Here is a 22,528-nt window from a genome sequence, read left to right on the forward strand (position 1 = left end):
ACCTATGAAGAGACTTTAATCTTAATTATGTCTTGCATATTCCTGAGATTATAAAGAATATTAGTTCTGATTTTTTTAATAAATCAAGATTTAGTCAATTTATTGGGGTAGATATGTGCACCATCACTAAGAATGATATTTTTGTGAATGAAATTGATATGTTTAAGAGTTTTATGAGTAAAATAGAAAATAGACTTGCCTTCTGGTTGTAAATAGGTTTTTAAAAAGAAACTAAAACTTGATGAAATAGTTGATAAGTATAATGCTCGCCTTGTGCCCAAAGATTTTAGGCAAATAGAAAATATAGATTTTTTCAATACTTTTTCTTCAGTCACTCTTATTATATCCATTAGGGTACTGATTTTAACTGATGTTATTTATAACTTAATAGTACAACAAATGTATGTTAAAACAAATTATTTAAATGATGGCTTAGAAAAATAAATCTATATGGACCAACTATAAGGGTTTTGCGGTTCATGGGCAAGAAAACAAGGTTTTTATGTTAGATAAGAATTTGTATGGTCTAAAACAAGCTTTAAAGCAATGACATGAAAAATTTGATAACTTTATAGTAACAAATAGGTACAAAGTGAATGAAAGGGACAATGAGTTTATTATAAATCTAAAAAATTGGCATTTGCACTGTCATATGTCTCTATAGACAACTTTCTCATATTTGGATCAAACCTTCTTGTCGTTAATGATGAAAAATAATTATTGTAAAACAACTTTGATATGAAATACCTCAAAGAAGTGAGTGTAACTATTGGTATCAAGATCACTAGATCTGAACAAGGAATTTCTTTGGACTAGTCTCACTATATGGAGAAGACCTTAAGGAAATATAACTACATTGATTGTAAACATGTTTGCACACTATACGATTCTAGTGTTAAACTTTTTAAAAACATTGTTGAAGACAAGTTGAGTATGAGAGCATCATTTGCAGTCATAAGTACGCCACTGGTTGTACTATACCCGATATTGGATATATTGTAGGATTGTTGTGTGGGCTTACAATTAGAATGAGTGATGAGGATTGGCAAGCTAGTAAGAGATTCATGTGATACCTTAAGAGGAACATGAATCTCGGTTTACATTATCAACGATTTCCTGTTGTACTTGAAGAATACAATGATGTGGATTGGAACACCTTATTATTAGATGATTCCGAAACAACTAATGACTATATATTTAATATAGCTGGAGGAGTTGTATCTTGGAAATCAAAGAAAAATATTTTTTCCAGTCCATGATGGAGTTTGAAATGTTAGCATTAACATACTTTTATGAAAAACCATGTTGGTTATAAGAATCTTGCTAACAGAGATTCCTTTATGGAAAAAACCTATGTCAGATCTGTTGGTCCAGTGTGATAGTACCGCAACTATTGAAAAATTTAGAACCATTATTATAATGTTAAGATATGTAAATGAGGAGAAATAACAACCTGTTAGACATTGTATCTCTAAAGGCGATGTAAGAGTGAATCATGTACGCATGGATGAAAAATTAACAGTTTCTTTGACAAAAGGATTAGCTAGAGAGAAGTTCCATAATACATGTAAGAAAATGAAACTGATGCATATAGAAAAGTGAGTTGTTCATAATGGTAAACCGACCTAATATACTAGAGATTCCAAAAAATAGGTTCAATGGGTAATAACAAGTTGTGAGTAATATAAGGTGATCATGCTAGTATAATTAAGATAGGCATGAATCTTAAAGCAATAAGAGGGTGAGATAATAGAAACTCTTAATGAAATATATGCTATGTATGATAGATTACCTTGCTACAAGAGTACTATTCTTGATAAATTCACCTACGTGATTGTGAAACTTAGGTCGGTTCCTATGAAATATTAAGGCAGAATTCCTAGAGCTTTTACGCAACTGGGATAGATGTGCAGGACCATTAAAGCACAGGATTATTAAAATACACCTTAAGAAAATATTGTGTGTGGGTTTGATATTTGAGATAGAGTGCAAGACAACTATGCCACTCTTGTTGTATCGGGATCCAACTTGTTATCCAAAGGTTCAAGTCGTAGAAACCTTTGTTTATGCACAATCTTAAAAAATGTTTGACGATATTTCTGAAACACTTTTTTGAATTCAAGCGGGTGGTTGTTGGAACATGTCAATATTCAAATATGGATATGAATTTGGAAAAATTCCTTAAGTCCCACTGTAACGCCCGGAAAAATAAGTATATACTTAATTTGGACGTTTGTGACGTTTATTGGAATTTTACCGTTTTTGGAGTCGTTTCAGTCGGTATTAGTTCGGGATGGCGGACTAATATTTAATTGAAGGTTTTCATATTTTCGGTACTGGAAATATTATTAAGGTAATATTCTGCGTTTTGGGGTTTTTCTGAGCAATTGAGTTTAGAACGTAAAGTAGATATTTTCTTTATAAGAAAAGAGATAAGAGAGATAGAAAGAAAGAAAAGAAAGAAAAACAGAAAAGGAAAGAAGAGAGAAAGAAAGGGAAGAGAGAAAGAAGAAGAGGAAAAGAAGAAAAGTGGAGATTGGTGGTTTTTCATCCGAATCGAGTTTCGATCGTTGCTATAGTCGGGTAAGGGAGTGAATCTAATTTATCTTGAATGTATGATTCGTATAGCCTTATTTTTGTTCTTGTGCTTGTTCTTCTTGTTCCATTTCCATGGCTTGATTGAGTTTGAAGAAAATATTAGGTTTTGAGAGAGATTGATGAATCAACCATGAAAAGTTTGATGTTAGGGTATTTCTATGGTATGTATGTGTTGTATTGATGATATAATGATGTATAGGTGTTAGAGAAATGTTTATAAGAGTTTGGTTGGTGGAAATGGTGATTTTAGGGTTTCTACGAAGCTTAGGTCGACCTACACAGAGGTTTGCGTCGACCTGTGCAGCCTAAAAGGCAAAATCTGTGTTTTCTACTGAATGCGTCGACCTGTGAAATCCTTGCGTCGACCTTTTGGGTCAGCGTGCGCATACCCGAGGGTGGCAGGAGTTCAATGCGTCGACCTATGATTTCCATGCGTCGACCTACAGCTTTTTCCAATTTTTGACAGATTTTGTAACAATCATAACTTTTGATCCGTAGCTCTGATTTTGTCGTCGTTCGAAGCATTGGAAAGCTAAGGCAATAATCTACACTAAGATTTAATGAAATGATTCTTATGATGTAGTCTCCTATTATTTTCATTAGGATTTAGTGGTAGAACTAAGTAGGGTTAACATATGAAGTATGTTTATGTTTTCCAAACTTTGAAAAGTCGTATCTTTTAACTTGGGTGTTTGTTTTATGTGTTCGTTTTACATGCTCGATGACGAAAGCCTGCGGGCTTCCTGAGTGGAATAAAGTCCCAGCATAATGCTCGGCAAGGTGTATTTGTCATAATGATAAGGATGAGTTTACTCCGGATTTGGTACCACACGCATATGCATAGTCGAGTCTCATTCATCATTGTCTGTCTTTATAATTTATGTTATCATTCATGTGTCGCATTACTTATATATCGATTGTGGTTAAATGAGTGGATTACCTTGTTGTATGATTCTTGATGATACTTGTTGGAAGTGAATGAGTCGGTGCAAGGTGGTATGATGTTGTTTATGTTATCGACGACTTTGGATGTTCTTGAGGAAGAGCAATTGTGGGAATTGCGGATAGTTGCGCATTTGTATAAGTGTTTCTTGAAGGTTTAAGTGATTCATCGTCGAAAAGGGGAATTTCGTCTTGGAGTTCTGTTTTGATGGATTTAGTTCCTAGAACTATTGTTGTGTTGAGGGTTCCGTATCGGATGCCAACTTCTGAGTTGAAAGAGTAGAGGGGTCAACTTAAGGATTTTCTTGAGGAGGGGTTTGTTCGTTCGAGTGTGTCGCCGTAGCGTGCACGTGTTTTGTTGGTTAAGAAGGAAGGTTCTATGAGGCTTTGTGTCGATTCTAGACAATTGAGAAGAGTGACAATTAAGGAAAAGTATCCACTTTCGAGGATCGATATTTTGATTTCGTCGGATCTGTTATAACTGTTTGTGGTGTTTTGGGATGTTTCTTTGTTGGGTTTGCAAGAAGTTCTAATGCAGAAAGGGGTAAGTGGTGGTTTATGCTTTGTGCAAGTTAAGATTTTTGAAAGGATTTATCTGTCACAAGATTTAGAGTTAGCAGTTGTTATTTCTGTTTGGGAAATTTGAAGGCACTAATTATTCGGATCGAGATTTGTGTGTGTAAGTGACTACGAGAATTTGAAGTATTCGTTTAATTAGAACGAGTTGTATATGAGAAACCATTGCATACGTCTATGTCGATGATTCGAGTATTGTGATTGTTGAAATAGTTGTGAGATTTGACTTTGGTTTGTAAAGCGACTTCTTCAGGTGTTGAGCTTTATACGTGAAAGCTTACTTATGGTATTCTTGATGAGATTAGAAAAGGTCAGAAATCAGATTTGAATGGGTTAATAAGATGACATTGATTAGTCAAAGATAAAGATAGTGATATTCGGATTGATAAGAATAATGTCATGGAATGTCAAGATCAAGTTTGTATTGCTAATGTTCGGATTTGAAAAGAGGACCTTGGATGAAATGCGTCGTAGTGATTTGAGTATTCATCCTGATGCTACTAAGATGTATCAAGATTTGAGAAGGTCATTTTAGTGGCAAGGTAATGAAGAAGGATATGAAGGGATTTGTTTATTTGTGTTTGACTTTGACTTGTCAAAAGTCGTCTGGATGGGTGTAACAGTTATCCATTCCTGAGTGGAAGCGGAATAAAATTTCTATGGATTTTGTTTCTGGTTTGCCGAGGACCTCGAGTAATTGTGAGGTGATTTGGGTTATTGTGGATATATTGACGAAATGTGCTCACTTTATTCAGATAAGAATGGATTAACCGATGGAAGTACTTGCGAGTTGTATATTGGTCAGGTTGTTTGTTTGCATGACGTTTCGTAAGGTAATGTTCAGATCGAGATCCGAGGTTTATTTCTGAAATTTTGAGAAGGTTCGCAAAGTACTTTGGGTATGAAGTTGCATTGAGTTTGGCGTCTCATCCTCAAACGGATGGTCAGACTGAGAGGACGATTTGGTCACTTAAGGATCTATGAGGGCTCGTGTTGTGAAACAAGGATGTGTTTGGATTAGCTTTTTGCCTTTGATTGGATAATACAAAGACTTTTGTCTGGTGTGCGCGCTGACACGGCAGATTAAGAGGTTGAGTATGTTAAGAGAGAACAATGAGTTTCTGGTGAATACTAGAAAAAGCTGGAAGTTGGATATGAAATTGGTAAATATGTTTGTTATGGGAAATCAGAGTGCGCATCTGAAGCGTGAAATGACGCGGTTCGTATGTGTGTGTATGAATTGTTAGAGTTCAAATTTTGGACAGTGGATGTGGTAGTAATGATAAGACCACCAGATGTTTTGGTTACATGTTTTACTGCTATGTCTTGGCATGGTTGTTTGGACGTTGTGCGACCGGGATGTTGGTATTCTTGTTTTGTTGAGGCTGTTCAGAAGTTGTATATGTCGTGGAACCTTATGTCCTTATCTAGGATAGTGTCTCATTTCCATGGTGATGATTCGAGTGCATGTAGCTAATTCCTTTGATGGTGGATTAGGGGTGTGTTGCCTTTGATGATGGTAACAATCTAGTTGCGGTTTGGTTGACAAGTGCATTGTATGGGCATTGCATCTTGTTCTTGTTGGTTGTGTCTTGGTTATTTCTTGTGTTTTGGTGTTAGTCGATGAGTGCATTGTATGGGCATTGCATCTCATTGTCTTTGTTGTGTTTTGGTTGTTTTGCTTTTAGCTAGAGTGATTCGTTGTTGGTGCTGATTGTATCGTTGTTTTTCGTGGCTTGATAGTTGGCTAGTCGGATGCGAGAGCGTATCCAGGTTTGTTTGCGTTTGGGATATTTCCGAGGACGAAAATGTTCTAAGTGGGGGAGAGTTGTAACGCCCGAAAAAATAAGTATATGCTTAATTTGGACGTTTGTGACGTTTATTGGAATTTTACCGTTTTTGGAGTCGTTTCAGTCGGTATTAGTTCAGGATGGCGGACTAATATTTAATTGAAGATTTTCATATTTTCGGTATTGGAAATATTATTAAGGTAATATTCTGCGTTTTGGGGTTTTTTTGAGCAATTGAGTTTAGACCGTAAAGTAGATATTTTCTTTATAAGAAAAGAGATAAGAGAGATAGAAAGAAAGAAAAGAAAGAAAAACAGAAAAGGAAATAAGAGAGAAAGAAAGGGAAGAGAGAAAGAAGAAGAGGAAAAGAAGAAAAGTGAAGATTGGTAGTTTTTCATCCGAATCGAGTTCCGATCGTCGCTATAGTTGGGTAAGGGGGTGAATCTAATTTATCTTGAATGTATGATTCTTATAGTCTTGTTTTTGTTCTTGTTCTTGTTCTTCTTGTTCCATTTCCATGGCTTGATTGAGTTTGAAGAAAATGTTAGGTTTTGAGAGAGATTGATGAATCAACCATGAAAAGTTTGAAGTTAGGTTATTTCTATGGTATGTATGTGTTGTATTGATGTTATAATGATGTATAGGTGTTAGAGAAATGTTTATAAGAGTTTGGTTGGTGGAAATGGTGATTTTAGGGTTTCTACGAAGCTTAGGTCGACCTACACAGAGGTTTGCGTCGACCAGTGCAGCCTAAAAGGCAAAATTCTGCGTTTTCTACTGAATGCGTCGACCTGTGAAATCCTTGCGTTGACCTATTGGGTCAGCGTGCGCATACCCGAGGGTGGCAGGAGTTCAATGCGTCGACCTATGATTTCCATGCGTCGACCTACAGCTTTTTCCAATTTTTGACAGATTTTGTAACAATCATAACTTTTGACCCGTAGCTCCGATTTTGTCGTCGTTTGAAGCGTTGGAAAGCTAAGGCAATAATCTACACTAAGATTTAATGAAATGATTCATATGATGTAGTCTCCTATTATTTTCATTAGGATTTAGTGGTAGAACTAAGTAGGGTTAACATATGAAGTATGTTTATGTTTTCCAAACTTTGAAAAGTCGTATCTTTTAACTTGGGTGTTCGTTTTATGTGTCGTTTGAAACGTTGGGAAGCTATTTCCATGCTCTATATGATGATGTAGGAGGTAGTAGTGGTTGGTTGATTTTCATAAATGGTTTTGTGAACTAGTGCATGATAAATCATGATGATGTGTTGTGTGAATGTTAACGTATTGGTACGAGGTATGTGATTAGTTGTTTATAACATGAAACCATGTTCATATGTGTTATGTATTAATGAATGTTCATTCTTTATATATGACGATGTTTGGTTGTTTGTTGTTAACATGATGTGTGGCCTTATGGCAAGTAATTGTTGTTATGAGAATGATGTATTATCATTGTTGAATTGTTGTTATTACAACTTGTTGATGATGTATTGATGAAGTTGTGGGCCGATGGCCAATATTAATTTGATGTGTGTAAGTGTGTTATAAGTTCATCTATGCCGATGTGGCCAGTATGTTTTGACGGTGAATGTGTGTTGTGTGCTTATTAATGCATGTGTTGTATTTATGGTGTGATGTAATTGATAACAATGTTATTAATTGGTGATGTATCCTTTTGGATAGAATATAAACAATGTAACGTGAGTGTATGATCGTGTTATATTGTTGATGATGTTGTTGTCATGTAATAGAGTCATATATTTGCGCATCATAACATTTTAATACGTTAATGGCGGAATGCTGTTAACAGATGGCCTGCGGGCATTGGTTACCAGTAGGAGCTTAATGCTCGGTAACGGTATATTAGCCTGAGTGGTAAGAGGTCATCAGTGGGAGCTACATGCTCGATGACGACAGCCTGCAGGCTTCCTGAGTGGAATAAAGTCCCAGCATAATGCTCGGCAAGGGTCATCAGTGGGAGCTACATGCTCGATAACGACAGCTTGCGGGCTTCCTGAGTGGAATAAAGTCCCAGCATAATGCTCGGCAAGGGTCATCAGTGGGAGCTACATGCTCGATGACGACAGCCTGCGGGCTTCATGAGTGGAATAAAGTCCCAGCATAATGCTCGGCAAGGGTCATCAGTAGGAGCTACATGCTCGATGACGACAGCCTGCAGGCTTCCTGAGTGGAATAAAGTCCCAGCATAATGCTCGGCAAGGTGTATTTGTCATAATGACAAGGAGGAGTTTACTCCGGATTTGGTACCACACGCATATGCATAGTCGAGTCTCATTCATCATTGTCTGTCTTTATAATTTATGTTATCATTCATGTGTCGCATTACTTATATATCGATTGTGGTTAAATGAGTGGATTACCTTGTTGTATGATTCTTGATGATACTTGTTGGCATTACTATATTTGTCATGTTTTTCATTATGAATTATATTCTCACCCTTCCGTGTGTTATATGGTCATTTTATTGGCAGGTGTTGTATGCTTTTGGCATCGCTGATGTCCGTTTGTTTTCTAGGTGTTTGTTTGGTTACTTAGTGTAACATCCTAATTATGTTGTATGAAATTTTAATACTCTGATATTTTCTTGCCTAAATGCTTTGGGTAGAATTGGGGTGTTACACTCACATTGTTAGAAAAATAAGTGTGTTTGTGTGTTAATTGAAAAAAAATTAATTAGTCTCACATTGATAAAATTAGATATTTTGACTAACTTACTTATAGTATAAGGAATGCACATGTTTCATTCCAAAACACACCACAAATATCTTTTGAGTTTTTCCTTCCGCGTGCCAACTTTTCCCCCTTTCTTTCTAGTCGTTAAATTTTCCGAATACTTTTTTGAATTCTCTTTAGAGAATTATTTGAATTTCTCCTTATTTGAGAAATGATCATGTATTTCTTTTATTTTGGATTCTCCTTGGAGAATGACTTGTATTTCTCCTTGTTTGAGAAATTATTTTGAGCGGTCTAACGACCATTATTGAATATATTTCTAGATCGATTATCTACCATACAAGTAGTAATCGTACAATATATAATTTGATTGTTTATTCTTGGATCCACTGTGGTTGATTGACTGTTTTTTACAATTTTAGACAGTGATATGAAACATCTTAAAAAGAGGGAAGTAGTCTCCGATTCGATGCGATAATTTCTTCATAGCAATTCTCAAAAATCGTGAAAAAACAAATTATACATTAGCTTCTCACTCAGTAACTTTGATAATTGTGTAGCAACACCTATTTTCAATCGACAATTATGTTGTAATATCTTGAAGAATATATCGGGTCAGTTTAGTAAAAATAGCGGTTGACTGATAAGTTATAGCTTATAGCTGATGGCTGATGACTCATAGCTCATAGCTTATGGCTGATGATTGAGACTGATAGCTGATAAGCTAATTGAAGTATTTAGTAAAATTAGAGGTTCAAGTAACTTATAAATATAAAATCACATAAAAGATATTTAATACATAATTATTTAATTTGAAATTAAAATAAATTATAAAGGATAAAAATGAGTTTATGTTAAAATAATAAGGATAAAAAAGGAAAAAAAATATGATAAGCTATAAGCTAAAACGCTATTTGAAATAGCGTCTGAAAAATAAGCTATAAGCTAGTAAAATAAGCTATAAACTAATGATGAAAATACCGTTACCAAACAGGTCTAAATTCTCATATGAATTTATAAGCTATAAACTATAAGACATAAACTCAAAATTATGCCTTATTTTAGGATTTAATTAGTCTAAAGCTGTCTTCGGTCTATTTTATCTTATAATATCAATTTTGTTAACCAAATATTTTGTGTTTTCACGAGCCCAACTCTAAAACCATATATGCAAGAGTTTATGGTAATGTTTACATTACGTATACATGATTTATCATGTATGTAAATATAATTTAATATTTAAACATAATTGAACTCACGCAATTCATTTGAAGCAAATAGTTATAACTTGTCCGAAAAACTGCAGTATTACCTCTGAAAATTCACTTTCCAAACAAATAAAAGCCATTTCTTCACTGACACTAATAATTACAGAAACAATAAAAAGGAATAGAATTGAGAAACCATACATAGCAGAAGTATATACACTGGTGACCAAACTGAAACATTAAATATTTTTGTCCGTGGAAAGTAACTCAATAAATATTTATGAGCGGTTGGATATAAAATTTGAAATGGTTTTAACTTATTTATTTATTTCGACGCAGGTTGATACAGTAAAGACACTGCGTTGTATTGATTGTGTAAGAAATTACCGGGCAAGAATCAGAAGACACCGAGAAAATTTACTTTACTCACGAGATGCACGTCATGAGTTTGAGTTTGTACATGTTCTACCTGCGAGCGTAATATTGGGTGATCAAATATTTGTACATGTTCTTTTACTTTTTCAAAGCATACATGCGTGCAAATCAAATGTTTGTATTTTTTTTTTTTTTGTGCTACCAATATGGTGTGGAATTAGGGGTATAAATTTAGATGTCTCAACAATTTGATGTTAGTTTGATAACCATTAGACAACAGTTCTTCTAGCGTAACGATGTCAAATTGAATTGTTTTAATGCTTTGCTTGATTATAGTTTTGTTGTATTTGTGTTCCTCGCGCCATTTTGCATTTTAGTTTAAAATATCAATTTTCAATGCATAAAGTGATCTTTTGACCTAAGTCAATGTAATTGACTCGGATTGAGATTTTGTAAAATTAAGTTAACGGATATAAAAAATATTGTATGTCAGCCAAAGTTGCTTGTCCCTGATCTTCGAGCCTTTCATGGCTCCTTCAAACTTTTCTCCACACCGATTTTTTGTAATTTATTGTCACTTTATATATTAAAGGATGTTTGTTACATTTTTAATTTTTTTTATTTGGATTTCACTATTGTGTGTGTTGTTTGCTTCGTGGTGCCTACTCCCTTAGTGGGGATTGATGAGATTTGAACATAACTTTGCAATTGCTCCGCGTCACAGAGGACTGTCCTTGGCCAAGGGTAGGATTCTTGTTCCTTCCCCGAGTTATAACTCGAATCGAGGTGGATGACTCCAGGCTCCACCGCCTACGCCTTTGGAGTGGCTAATATTGAAGGAAGGGGTGCGCCAGCTGCGTAGAAATGCGTTTAGCTTTTCCCACTTATTGTATCCTAAAAAAGAGAAAAGAAGAGAAAATAGTGCGATAGAAAAAGATAATAGAACAATAATTTCATTTATCTATATGTCAATCTATTACATGAGAAATGATAAAACAAATAAACATACAATCATTTTTAACTATAATACTGTTTTATTTTGGCGATGTTCCTAATCCTTGGTATCTTCTTTCCTTGTGCAACAATGATGTCTCTAAATGCCATCTCTCTACAAATGTCGCCTGCATGCCATGGTTTATGGTCATGTATGCAGCATCACATAAATCGGCAATACTAGAATAGCAGATAACATTCTTGAACCATCGTCAGGCTGTTCCAAATCCAATATCTTGTGGTTTTTAAATTTTAAACACAGATGCTCCTATAAAAAATATCACCATCAGACGTGACTTAATTAGTTTAAAACAAATGTAAAAAGTACACATTACCATCATTTGTGATTTAATCAGTTTAAAACATATATAGTGCACAAGTAAATAAAAATACCTCTCCTTCCAAGACATTCCTAGTAGCATGGCCTCCATAGAGATGAAGTAAGGAGGTGTCAAACGGGTCTCATGGATAAATATCTATAGGGGTATTAGCAACGGGTTCCTCTTAGGCTTCAAGGGCTTCATGTACTTCATCATCTGGGGACACGTGACCACATGAAGTAGAGGCCTGAGATAGGTGACTACGAGAAGTAGAACCATATGGTTGTGAACCTCAACAATGTGAACCATAAAAAATTATCATAGACTCCTGGCCGCGACCTTCTCACTTTGTACAAACGCGATTTGGGATACATAACCGAGCTTAATTAAATCATGGTTATTTTTAGCCATTGCACATGCGTTAAAACCAGAAAGTCACATAAAAAATTCAACCAAAATTCATCCAGGTACAAAACCGGAGACACACCTCCGAAAATAGTTCAAACATAACCCGGAGATGCATCCTCGAATGAAGTCGCAATTTTCAGCCATGAAAGAAACCCCATTACTTCCCTAACCTCTAATCAAATGGCAATGGATGTCCATATCATCTACCTATTTTGATTGCACTACTATCTAATGTATCTTATACAACTTATTTTACCTAAAACACCATTCAAAACACACAAAAAATAGAGAATGAAACGAGAAACTTACTAATTAAAAGTTATGGATAAGAAGCTTAAATCGAGTGAGTGAGTTTGCAGAAAATGAAGTAGAATGAAGTGATTGAACTTGATGAAACTTCCTCGAATAGTGTTTGAAAATGGTTTGCAGCAAAAGAGCTCAAATGATATTTTTTCAATGACTTTTCAGAAAATGAAGGAGGAGAAGGAAAGGTTTGGCGTAGGTATATGAGTTAAAGCGTCCGAAGATGCATGCTAGTACAACTCCTTGAATTTTAAATTAAGGATTTTTACAGAGATGCGTCTCAGAATTAAATGCATATGTATAAGGAGATGCATCTTCGAATTAAATTTTAACAAAATAAGGTGCCCCATCATTTTGCGTTAAGGAGTTTGGAATAAATGGTGCATCCATTGGGCTAGCCGATCAGGATACATGGCCTATTAGTAACTGGACTGAGCTCATTTCTGACAATCCATGAAATAATTTGACTAACCTACTTCAACCCATTTATATGTTTTGGCTCTCCGAATTAAAGAAGACTGCAGCTCTAGTCATAGTGTTGGACAACACCCCTAAGTGTTAAAAATAACCCCTTGATCAATGCTTGTATGTCTAGGACGATGGTCCATTTGGGCTCTTAGCTTTTATTCTCACTTGGGCTTAGGCTCTCTTTTTATATGTTTATACCAAAGGAAAAAGCTAACATGTGCCATTGGGGCACATGTTAAGAAACCTAAATATAGTAAATTTGTATTAGAAAACGTAATAAAAACATTAATTATAAACTTTTTATGAAAACAATGCGTAATTTTTAAGAAAAAATTTCTACATTTAGCTCTTAACATGTGTCCTAAGGGCACATGTTAGCATAACCTATACCAAAATTCAAACTTTAATTCGTAACAAAGTATAATTCTACTACAAATTACAATTAATCCATGTTGATATTATATGCACTCCCTTTTAAAAAATAAAATAAAATAATTTTGAGAATATCTCAATTCACCATATACATTTATGCTCCCTCTTGGATATCCAGCCAATTACATTTATGCTCCCTGTTTCCGTAAATACACTTTCGAAAGAATTTTTTTTCTAAAATTTACGTTTTTTGAGATGCATCCACAGAAGCATTTTAAATTGGGAAACATTTTGGAAAACTCCCAAATAATTCAGTTAAAAAAATGGTTTCGTAGATGTATCTGTTAAGGTGAGCAAGCAGAAGCATTGAGAGCTCAAGAACAAGAATACAAGAAACTGAAATATTATTATTGAATATTTTTTATATCCTTTACATTGATAGTGATAGACTATTTATGGAAAGCAAGAAGCCGTTACAAAACATACTGAAGAGATAAAAGCGGAAAGTAAAAAAGAGCTGAACTGGGCCTAGTGATTCATTATGTGATGGGCTTGTTATTGTGCCTTTGCATTTCAACACCCCCCCCCCCCCCCGCAAACTGGAATGGATATTCAACAGTCCAAGTTTGGATACACAAGAAGAAAAGGGACCAAGGTGAAGGGCCTTTGTGAAGACATCAGCTACTTGATTGGCAGAGTTGAATGGCATCAGATGTATGGTACGGTCTTGAAGTTTGTCGCGGACAAGGTGGCAGTCTAGTTCTATATGCTTTGTTTGTTCATGGAAGATTGGATTTGTGGCAATCTATATAGCACTTTGGTTGTCGCAGTAGATGTTGACAGGTATCTTGTGATTGATTCGGAAGTCGTGAAGGAGATACAATAACCATTGAGCTTCACATGTGGTATTGGCCAAGGCGCGATATTCGGATTCCGATGATGAGCGAGATACAACAGTTTGTTTCTTAGTTTTCCAGCTGATAATGTTATCTCCGAGGAAGAAACAAAATCCAGTGGTGGAATGTCTGGATGTTGGACAGGAGCCCCAATCCGAATCTGAGAAGCCTGTGAGATGAAGCTTGGAGCATCGTTTGAAAAACAGTCCCATGGCTGGAGCGTTTTTGAGGTAGCGAATGATCCGGTGTGCTGCTTGTAGGTGCGTCTGTGTAGGTTTGGCCAAATGTTGACTTAATCTGCAAACAGAGAAAACGATGTCAGGACGAGAATGTGTTAGATATAAGAGCTTGTTAATGATGCTGCGAAAGAGTGATGGATCTTGCAGGAGGTCATCTTCATTGTTGTCCAACTTTTGGCCAGGATCAATGGGAGTAGAAACCGGTTTTGAAGCTAACAGACCCGTGCCTTGAAGTAATTCAAGTCAATATTTGTGTTGGCACAAAGTAATCCCTTGTGTAGAGTGAGCAATTTCAAACCTAAAAAATATTTTTAGATTCCCATGTCTTTTATGCTGAATTGCTTGTCTAAAGTGTCTTTAATGGTTATGATTTCTGAAAGACTTGTACCTGCAACAATTAAATCATCCACATAGACAAGAATGACAGTATATGATGTAGTAGAATATTTAGTAAATAGAGAATAATCAAATTTAGATTGTAGGAAACCCGTGTGAACGAGAGTGGTGGTGAGTTTGTGGTTCCACTGCATGCTGGCTTGTTTCAAGCCATGGATAGATTTTTTCAGTTTGCATGCCATATTTGCAGGCAGTTTCATTCCTGGTGGGGGTTTAATGTAAACTTCTTCCCCAAGATCCCCATGGAGGAAAGCTGTGTTAATGTCCAATTGATGAATGTGCCAGCTATAGGTAGCAGCAATGGATAAAAGAATTCTGATGATTCTCATTTTAATGACAGGGGCTGAAAGTTTCTAAGTAGTCCAATCCTTCAGTTTGAGTAAAACCTTTGGCTATAAGCCTGGCTTTATGCCTTGCTATGGTGCCATCAGGGGCATACTTGAGTTTAAATATCCACTTGCTGCCAATGGCTTTCTTGTTTGGTGGTAGTGATGTAATATCCCAAGTGTTGGTATTGTGAAGGGATTGAAGCTCACTTTGTATGGCATGTTGCCAAAGAGGATCATTAATGGCAGCTTTGCAGGAATTAGGCTCAGTTACAGTAGAGATGTTTAAGGTAAATAATTTGTGACTGGTGGATAACTTATCATAAGAGATGTAAGCAACTAAGGGATAGGGAGTGGTATTAGGTTTAGTTAATGGAGAAGAGGGTTGGTTGCCTTGAAGTAGGGAGAAATTATAATCCTTGAGGTAGGCAGGTTGTTTGTGTGATCTTGTTGTTTTTCTGGTGGTGGATGGAGGAGGAGTAGGGCTGTTGTCATTAGATAGATTAGGCTGTGAGGTTGGTGAGATGGTTGTATCTTGTATAGGTATGGAAGAAGTGGAGGCAGGGGTGGATGAAGGTGGGGATAGGGTGTTGGAGGGATGAGAAATATTATCAGGGGAAGATGGAGGATTGTGTTGAGGAGAATAATCAAAGAGGTCATCTATGTTAAGGTGATGGAGAGGTTGGGTGGATTGATATGGGGCTGGTATAGGTGATTGGTAGGGAAAAATATGTTCATAAAATATAGTGTCTCTTGAGAGGAAAATCTGTCTTGTTTTGATGTTGTATTAGATGTATCCTTTTACATCTGGTTTGATCCCTAAGAGGATGCATTTGTGGGATCCTGAGTCTAATTTAGTTCTATGTACCTGCAAACTGCAAGCATAAACTAGACAACCAAAAGTTTTTATAGCAGAATAATCAGGAATAGTATTGTGAAGCAAATGAAAAGGGCTTTGGTTGTTGATAAGTTTAGATGGCAATCTGTTAATAATGTGAACAACATAAAGTAAAGCATAGGACTAGAAGCGTTTAGGTATATTAGCTTGAAAAAGAAGAGCCCGAGTGACACCAAGTAAATGTTGGTGTTTACGGTCAACCAAACCATTCTGTTGAGGTGTATAAACACAAGAGATTTGGTGTTGAATGCCCTTAGAAATGTAAAAATCTTTTAGCAAAAATTCGGCTCCATTGTCTGAGCGAATAATCTTAACAATTTTCTGAAATTGAGTTTGAATGAAAGTGACAATTTTTTTTATTAAATTAGATGTTTCAGATTTGTGTTTCATTAAAAAAATCCAGCATTATTGACTGTGGTCATCCACAATAGTGAGGAAATATTTGAGTCCATTGATAGATGGGTTTGAAATAGGGCCCCAAATATCCATGTGTATGAGATCAAAACAATGTAAAGTAGAAGTATCACTAGTATAGAAAGGTAAACATTTTTGTTTAGCATTAAAACAAGCATCACAGGGATCGTGATTTTTGTGCAAATTGGATAAGGGAAATTTTTTATTGATTTGAACAAGAGTCTGATAGGATGTGTGTCCTAATCTATTGTGCCAGAGAGTACAAGTATTGATTAATGGTCTGATCACCTTGCTTTTGAGCATATATCTCTTCTTGATGGTCTGAGATCCAAAAGATGTCGCCTTGATGATACCTTTCATGTAATTCTTCCCAAATTTCTTTAGCAGAGTCAATCCAAAGAACGCTTTCAGAGATATCTTTATCAATGGAATTGGTGATCCATGCCATGACCATGTTGTTGCAGCGGTTCCATAGGACATGGTTGGGATCAGAAGTAGCGGGACGGATTAGGGTTCCATCAATGAACCCTAATTTGTTCTTGGACATGAGGGCTAATTTGAGAGATCGTGACCATGAGTCGAAATTGGAGTTGTTTAGGGGAGGGGTGACAAGCGATAATCCAGGATTGTTACTAGGATGCATATAGTAAGGATCAAGCATATCTTGTTGAAAAGAACGAACCTTAGGGTTAATGGTCATTTTTCTATGTTTGGGAGATTTTTTGGGAGATAGAGACTCGTCGTCTGAATCGGACATGAAGGTTAGAACAAGAGAAAAAAAGGGTTGAATGGAAAAGAAGAGGGAGAACGATAGAAAGCGAGGAAAAAACGAAGATGGCGGTGATGATGAAGAAACGAAGAAGAACGAAGATGGGGTTGAGGGAAAGAAAAGAATGGATCAGAGCAATCTTTCTGATACCATGTTAAGGTGAGCAAGCGGAAGCATTGAGAGCTCAAGAACAAGAATACAGGAAACTGAAATATTATTATTATTGAATATTTTTTATATCGTTTACATTGATGGTGATAGACTATTTAGGGAAATCAAGCAGTCGTTACAAAACAGACTGAAGAGATAAAAGCGGAAAGTAAAAAAGAGCGGAACTGGACCTAGTGATTCATTGTGTTATGGGCTTGTTATTGGGCCTTTGCATTTCAACAGTATCTACGGAACAAATCAACATAAAATAAAAAAGGTGTACTTCCGGGGATACACGGAAGCAAAAGAGCAAATTTGACAACGCACGATGTATGTGAGAACCTATGAGACGAGATAAATATTCTCTTAATTTTAATTTTTCACATTTAATAATTTTTAAAAAAATATACTTCAAATAAATTTTATTCTATTATATCTACTATAAAATAATCTATAAATTATTTTAGATTTAATTTTTTTAATAAAAAAATACTATCACCCTACATTTTTGTCACTATTCTCTCCCTCCCCTTTTCTTTTCGTTCCACCAATGTTTCTAAACTTAACTACCAACAACAAGAACTTTAGAACAATTTTAAAAGATAAGAAAGCCAAAACTGTACCGGTTGGTGGACAGAAACAGAACAAAAAAGTTATCTAAATGGATGTAGTTGTGCAGCGCCCTATATCACTTCACCGCTTCTCACAGAGTAAGATTTTACTTTCTTCCTCACCAATTATTTCCCTTCTTGTACTTGCAATTATTGTTATTAGGCCAATGTAAAATTTCATAAAGTTAGTAGTTAATTCTGGTGTGTATGCAATGTTGTTTTAACTGGGTAGTTGGGCCAATTCATAATAGTTCATCTTCATTTTTTAGAATATTAGGTTTGGTGATAAGTGTTAATCCAATGAAAGTTCAAAATTAAGTTGCTGTAATTAATGCTGCTTAGGGTGCAGTTGCTCTCAATTATTAAGGATTTCGTTTTTGGTGCGTGTTTGGATTGTTGGTGGATTGATAGAATCATACTGATATGTGATTTTGTTGAGATTCTAAAGGGTAGTTTTTGTCAAATTTATGGTGCACACCATGATTCTGCTAAGTTCATTCAAAATCCGAACATGCACTTGATTGATTAGAGTAGGTAAAACCTAGAAATGTAGAGAAGTTTTATTAAGTTTTGGTATAATTGAATTGATATGAATGTTGTCAAATGTTAAGTAAGCATTTTATCTCTTAGATTCAATTATGCATGTTGATCCCCTTTGATATCTTCTGAAATAATCTGAATCCGTTCCCTAATGTCATGTTACTCTGTCCCGTGAAACTTATCAGAAAATATGTTGTTCAATAATTTGTGATTAATAGGACCGTCTTTGAGAGCGTGCAAGAGGAGTTATTACAGAGTGCTCAATATTTTTCACGGTTAAACCCTTCATAAACAGGGCCTTGTAAAACTTTGTTATTGTTAAAAAATCGTTAAATAGAGTCTAGTTGTTTTTCATGGTTAAGCCGTGACTAACCTTCACAAGGAAAAAACTTAAGATGACTCTGATGATTTATGATAGAAACTACCACTTGGAGTTTAAATTAGTTCGAAAAGGGCATACCTGCAATTCACACTTGAACTTGTCTTAAATATGTTGACCCAAAGCAAAAGATCACAGATAAAAACTTATGGCTACCTTACAGTTGATGTTGTAAAATGAAAAACAAAATCTGTATTTTCTGCTCTAATTTTATAACTTGATTAGATGTGAAAGATGGGAAGTCACAATTACAAAGGAGATCATTCACAGTCTCCTCTTCACTGCCTGAGACAGCGGTTTCAGTGGCAGTAGCTGCAACTTTTGTTGGTGCAGCAGCCACTCTTCTTGTAAAGAGATCCAAAGCTTCCGAGCCCACACAGGTAAGTAATCCATCTTTGTTGTTAGTAACAATAAAATGATTATTTGTAGCAAACTCGGCAATATCAAATCTATCTAGCACAAACACTTCAGATTGAAGACGTTTTCAGTGTCCCACACCGACACGATAGAACCACATGTAGTTTATATATATCTTCGTTTATACTTGGTTAATTTCGTTCCTTTCTATATTCTTAAATAGTTACGGCGTGTATATATCACTGCCATGTCCGGTGTCTGTCAGATCAGTACTTTATAAATAGATCATTCATTCGTGTCAATTATTCCAAAACTAGGCTCGACCTGGCGAATGGGATCTGTGCTCAATCGGTGCCATGTGATGCAACCCGGTTAAACAATTTTTTTTATGAACAGTATGTAATAATATATGATGAAGATACATAGATTGAATTGTGTGTCAAACTTTTATATGAAACAGTTAAAGATTGAACTCAAAGACTGCGAAGATTGTGGAGGTTCTGGTATATGTTCAGCCTGCAAAGGTGAAGGATTTGTGCTTAGGAAACGTTCCGAAGCAAATGCTCAGAAGGCAAGAGATCTATCCAAAAACATGGCTACTCGATTCACCGACGGGTACAATTTTCTCATCTCCGATTTCCTCTAAACTTTATAATTTCGAGTTTAGCATTAAACTCGACGATTACATAATCCAGGCTTCCAAAGAAGTGGAGCTACTGTACAAAATGCACTTCTGGCAGATCATGTTCAACATGTGGTGGAAGTGGGAAGCTAAACTTATAGTTTAGCTTTTACATATATGGATATGGTTTTGTTGAAATCAAGATTCAGAACGAGGTAGCATAATGAACAAAATCTAGTTTTTTATTAGCATTCATTTGTTTGCTTGATCTATTCCACATGAAGCAAAATTTATGTGTATGTTTAAAATGTCAATATATAGTGTGTTTTTGGTATAATTGCAGAACTATACAGATGGAACATTTCAGAATTTGAGAGAATAGGATTTAAATTTTCTGTTACTACATATTAAGAGGTAATTTGATGATATAAGTTGCAATATAACTCTTCCACTAAATATATTTAATGAAAACTATTTTAATAAATAATATTAATTTTATAATTAAAATTTAATTTTAATATTGTGCAACTCAAACAAAACACTTATGAAGTAATATTTTCTTTTCCAAAAAATTGTAGTTTGTAAACGTTATTTTTGATATTTTTTAAAACAAATTTTCACTCTAATATCATCTAGAGCATCAATTTTAGTTGTTTGATTCAGTCATAAACTAAAATTTGTTTATTTAAGTATTATTTAAAAAAATGTTCATTATTTAAAATTACTCGTAACTATTTATCATAAAGATAAAAATGTGAATAGTTAAGGTTATTATAAATAAAAGAAAAAAAGTTTTTCTAAAAAAAAAGTTCTATACTAGGTCAAGGTCCATAATCCCCTATGATGGATGATAGTCTATGTTAGACTAGAGGTAGATCTAAGAGGCATAAAAGAAAATTGACATTAAAATAAATTTATATTTTCTTTATAAGATCTTCTATCAAAAGGAAGCTTACATATAAATAGCTAGGGTTGCAACCCTCAATTGGGCCATGGGCCAACAAAAGATAAAGACAAGATAGAATTTAAAACAAATACAACTAAATGCACCCTCTTAGTAATAAAAGTCTTTGAGTAGGACTGATGGTTTCTTATTTCTAATAGGCCTAGTGGCCTTCTTATCAATGGAGCATCCACGTTGTACAACACTTCACTATGATGGAGCATCCACGGACAAACAAACAAGAAAGAAATGGCAAATATAGTCCTACAATGGGGCTTTGAGAGGAGACACAATGATGGCTAAGGGAACTTGGCCCGGGGAGCCCCTTTACGTTTCAAGGGTATCTTATACCATGCCTCACTTAGCAACTCGTGAAATTTCTTTTCGGCTCACTTATGGGTCTAAATAATTGGTCCTAGTTGAGATAGGCAGGTTTCGTTGAAGAACCTTACATCACAAATCTAGCTAAGAGAACAGGGAAATGTGTATGGATGAGCTAGAATTTTTTTGAAGAATGTCGCAACTGGGATGTAATAAACAAAGCATTAAGCCGAGGATGGATTCAAAGTACATAAAAAGGTGGTCCCACAAGAGTTTGGTTCTGATGACTTGGTCCTGTGGAGGGAACATGTGACATAAGAACGCCACTCTAGGAAAGGTAACCCCAAATTGGGAAGGACCTTACAAAGTCGTAACCAGTACAATACGAGAGGTATGCATGTTGGAAACATTTTCTCAAAGAAATATCCAAGACTTAAAATGCATCACAATTAAAATATTTTAACAATTGAATGTAATGACCATGTTCCTATTTACAAAATAGTTATTAATAAGATGATAGTCTAATAAAGTTTGTTTTTCTTTAGAATTTTTTACATAGAGATAACGTTTTAGAAGACGAGGCACCACAAAGACCTTCCTGAAGGATAGAAAAACACTTAGAAAGGGGGGGGGGTTTGAATAAGTGTAGCTTTAAAACTTGTAAGATAAAAATAATTTGCACAATGATTTTTATCCTGGTTCGTTGTTAACTAAACTACTCCAGTCCACCCCCTTGGAGTGATTTACCTCACCTGAGGATTTTATCCACTAATCACACAAGATTACAATGGTTTTCCACTTAGATAACCTCTAAGTCTTCTAGAGTATTCTGATCACAACCTGATCACTCTAGGAACACAATGCTTAGATACCCTCTAAGACTTTCTAGAGAATCCGATCATAACTTGATCTCCTCTAGTTCTTACAACTTAATGTAAACAAATTCTTATAAGAGTTACAATGCTTCTTAATAAGCAATTATCACAACTGTGATTTTTCTCTTAAGTTTAAGCTTAATCTCACTAAGATATTACAACAGTAATGAAGTGAGGTTGAAGATGAAGTTTGAGAGCTTTTGAATTTGACAGCGTTTCTGTATGTTTGCGCAAAGTGTTATATTCAGCTTCTCATCAGAACTTCTATTTATAGGCGTTTGAGAAGATAACCGTTGGGAGCATTTAATGCGTTGCGTGATCCGTACAGCATTGCATTTAATGTTTCACTCTTTTGTCAACTACCTCGAGCCTTGCTTTTGCTGCATCTACTAACATTGCCGTTAATAGCTTCTAACGTTCCTTTTGTCAGTCAGATTAGCCTGCTATCCTGTATTAGCATGCTATCCTGTATTAGCCTGCTATCCTGTACTTCCTTATGAACAACGTTTGAATTTTATCAGAGTCAAACAGCTTGGTGCAGAGCATCTTCTTGTCTTCTGACCTTGAAGTGCTTCTAGCGTGATACCATGAGAACTTCAGTGCTTCTGCTTCTGATCTCAAGTTCTTCTGATTCTTCAATAGACCATGTTCTGATTCTGCTTGACCATCTTCTGATGTCTTGCCAGAGCATGTTCTGATGTTGCATGCTGAACCTTCTGAGTCAGTGCTTCTTGCGCTAA

General features: G+C 35.4%; 1 protein-coding gene across 1 annotated transcript; it reads left to right on the forward strand.

The window, feature by feature from the left end:
- Positions 1-17,692: 17,692 nt before the first annotated feature.
- On the forward strand, positions 17,693-20,052 carry LOC131606914 (uncharacterized). Its single transcript, XM_058879001.1, has 4 exons — positions 17,693-17,850; positions 18,896-19,050; positions 19,488-19,642; positions 19,723-20,052. Exons 1-4 carry the CDS (start codon positions 17,802-17,804, stop codon positions 19,808-19,810), a joined length of 447 nt encoding a protein of 148 aa, XP_058734984.1. The 5' UTR covers positions 17,693-17,801; the 3' UTR covers positions 19,811-20,052.
- Positions 20,053-22,528: the final 2,476 nt, after the last annotated feature.

Source organism: Vicia villosa, linkage group LG5 (assembly GCF_029867415.1).
Source record: "Vicia villosa cultivar HV-30 ecotype Madison, WI linkage group LG5, Vvil1.0, whole genome shotgun sequence".
NCBI lineage: Eukaryota > Viridiplantae > Streptophyta > Magnoliopsida > Fabales > Fabaceae > Vicia > Vicia villosa.

Coding starts and splice junctions, on each gene's coding strand:
- LOC131606914 (XM_058879001.1), top strand. CDS start 17,802: ATGGATGTAGTTGTGCAGCGCCCTATATCACTTCACCGCTTCTCACAG. Junction 19,051..19,487: donor AAGCTTCCGAGCCCACACAG/GTAAGTAATCCA, acceptor TATATGAAACAG/TTAAAGATTGAACTCAAAGA. Junction 19,643..19,722: donor GCTACTCGATTCACCGACGG/GTACAATTTTCT, acceptor TACATAATCCAG/GCTTCCAAAGAAGTGGAGCT.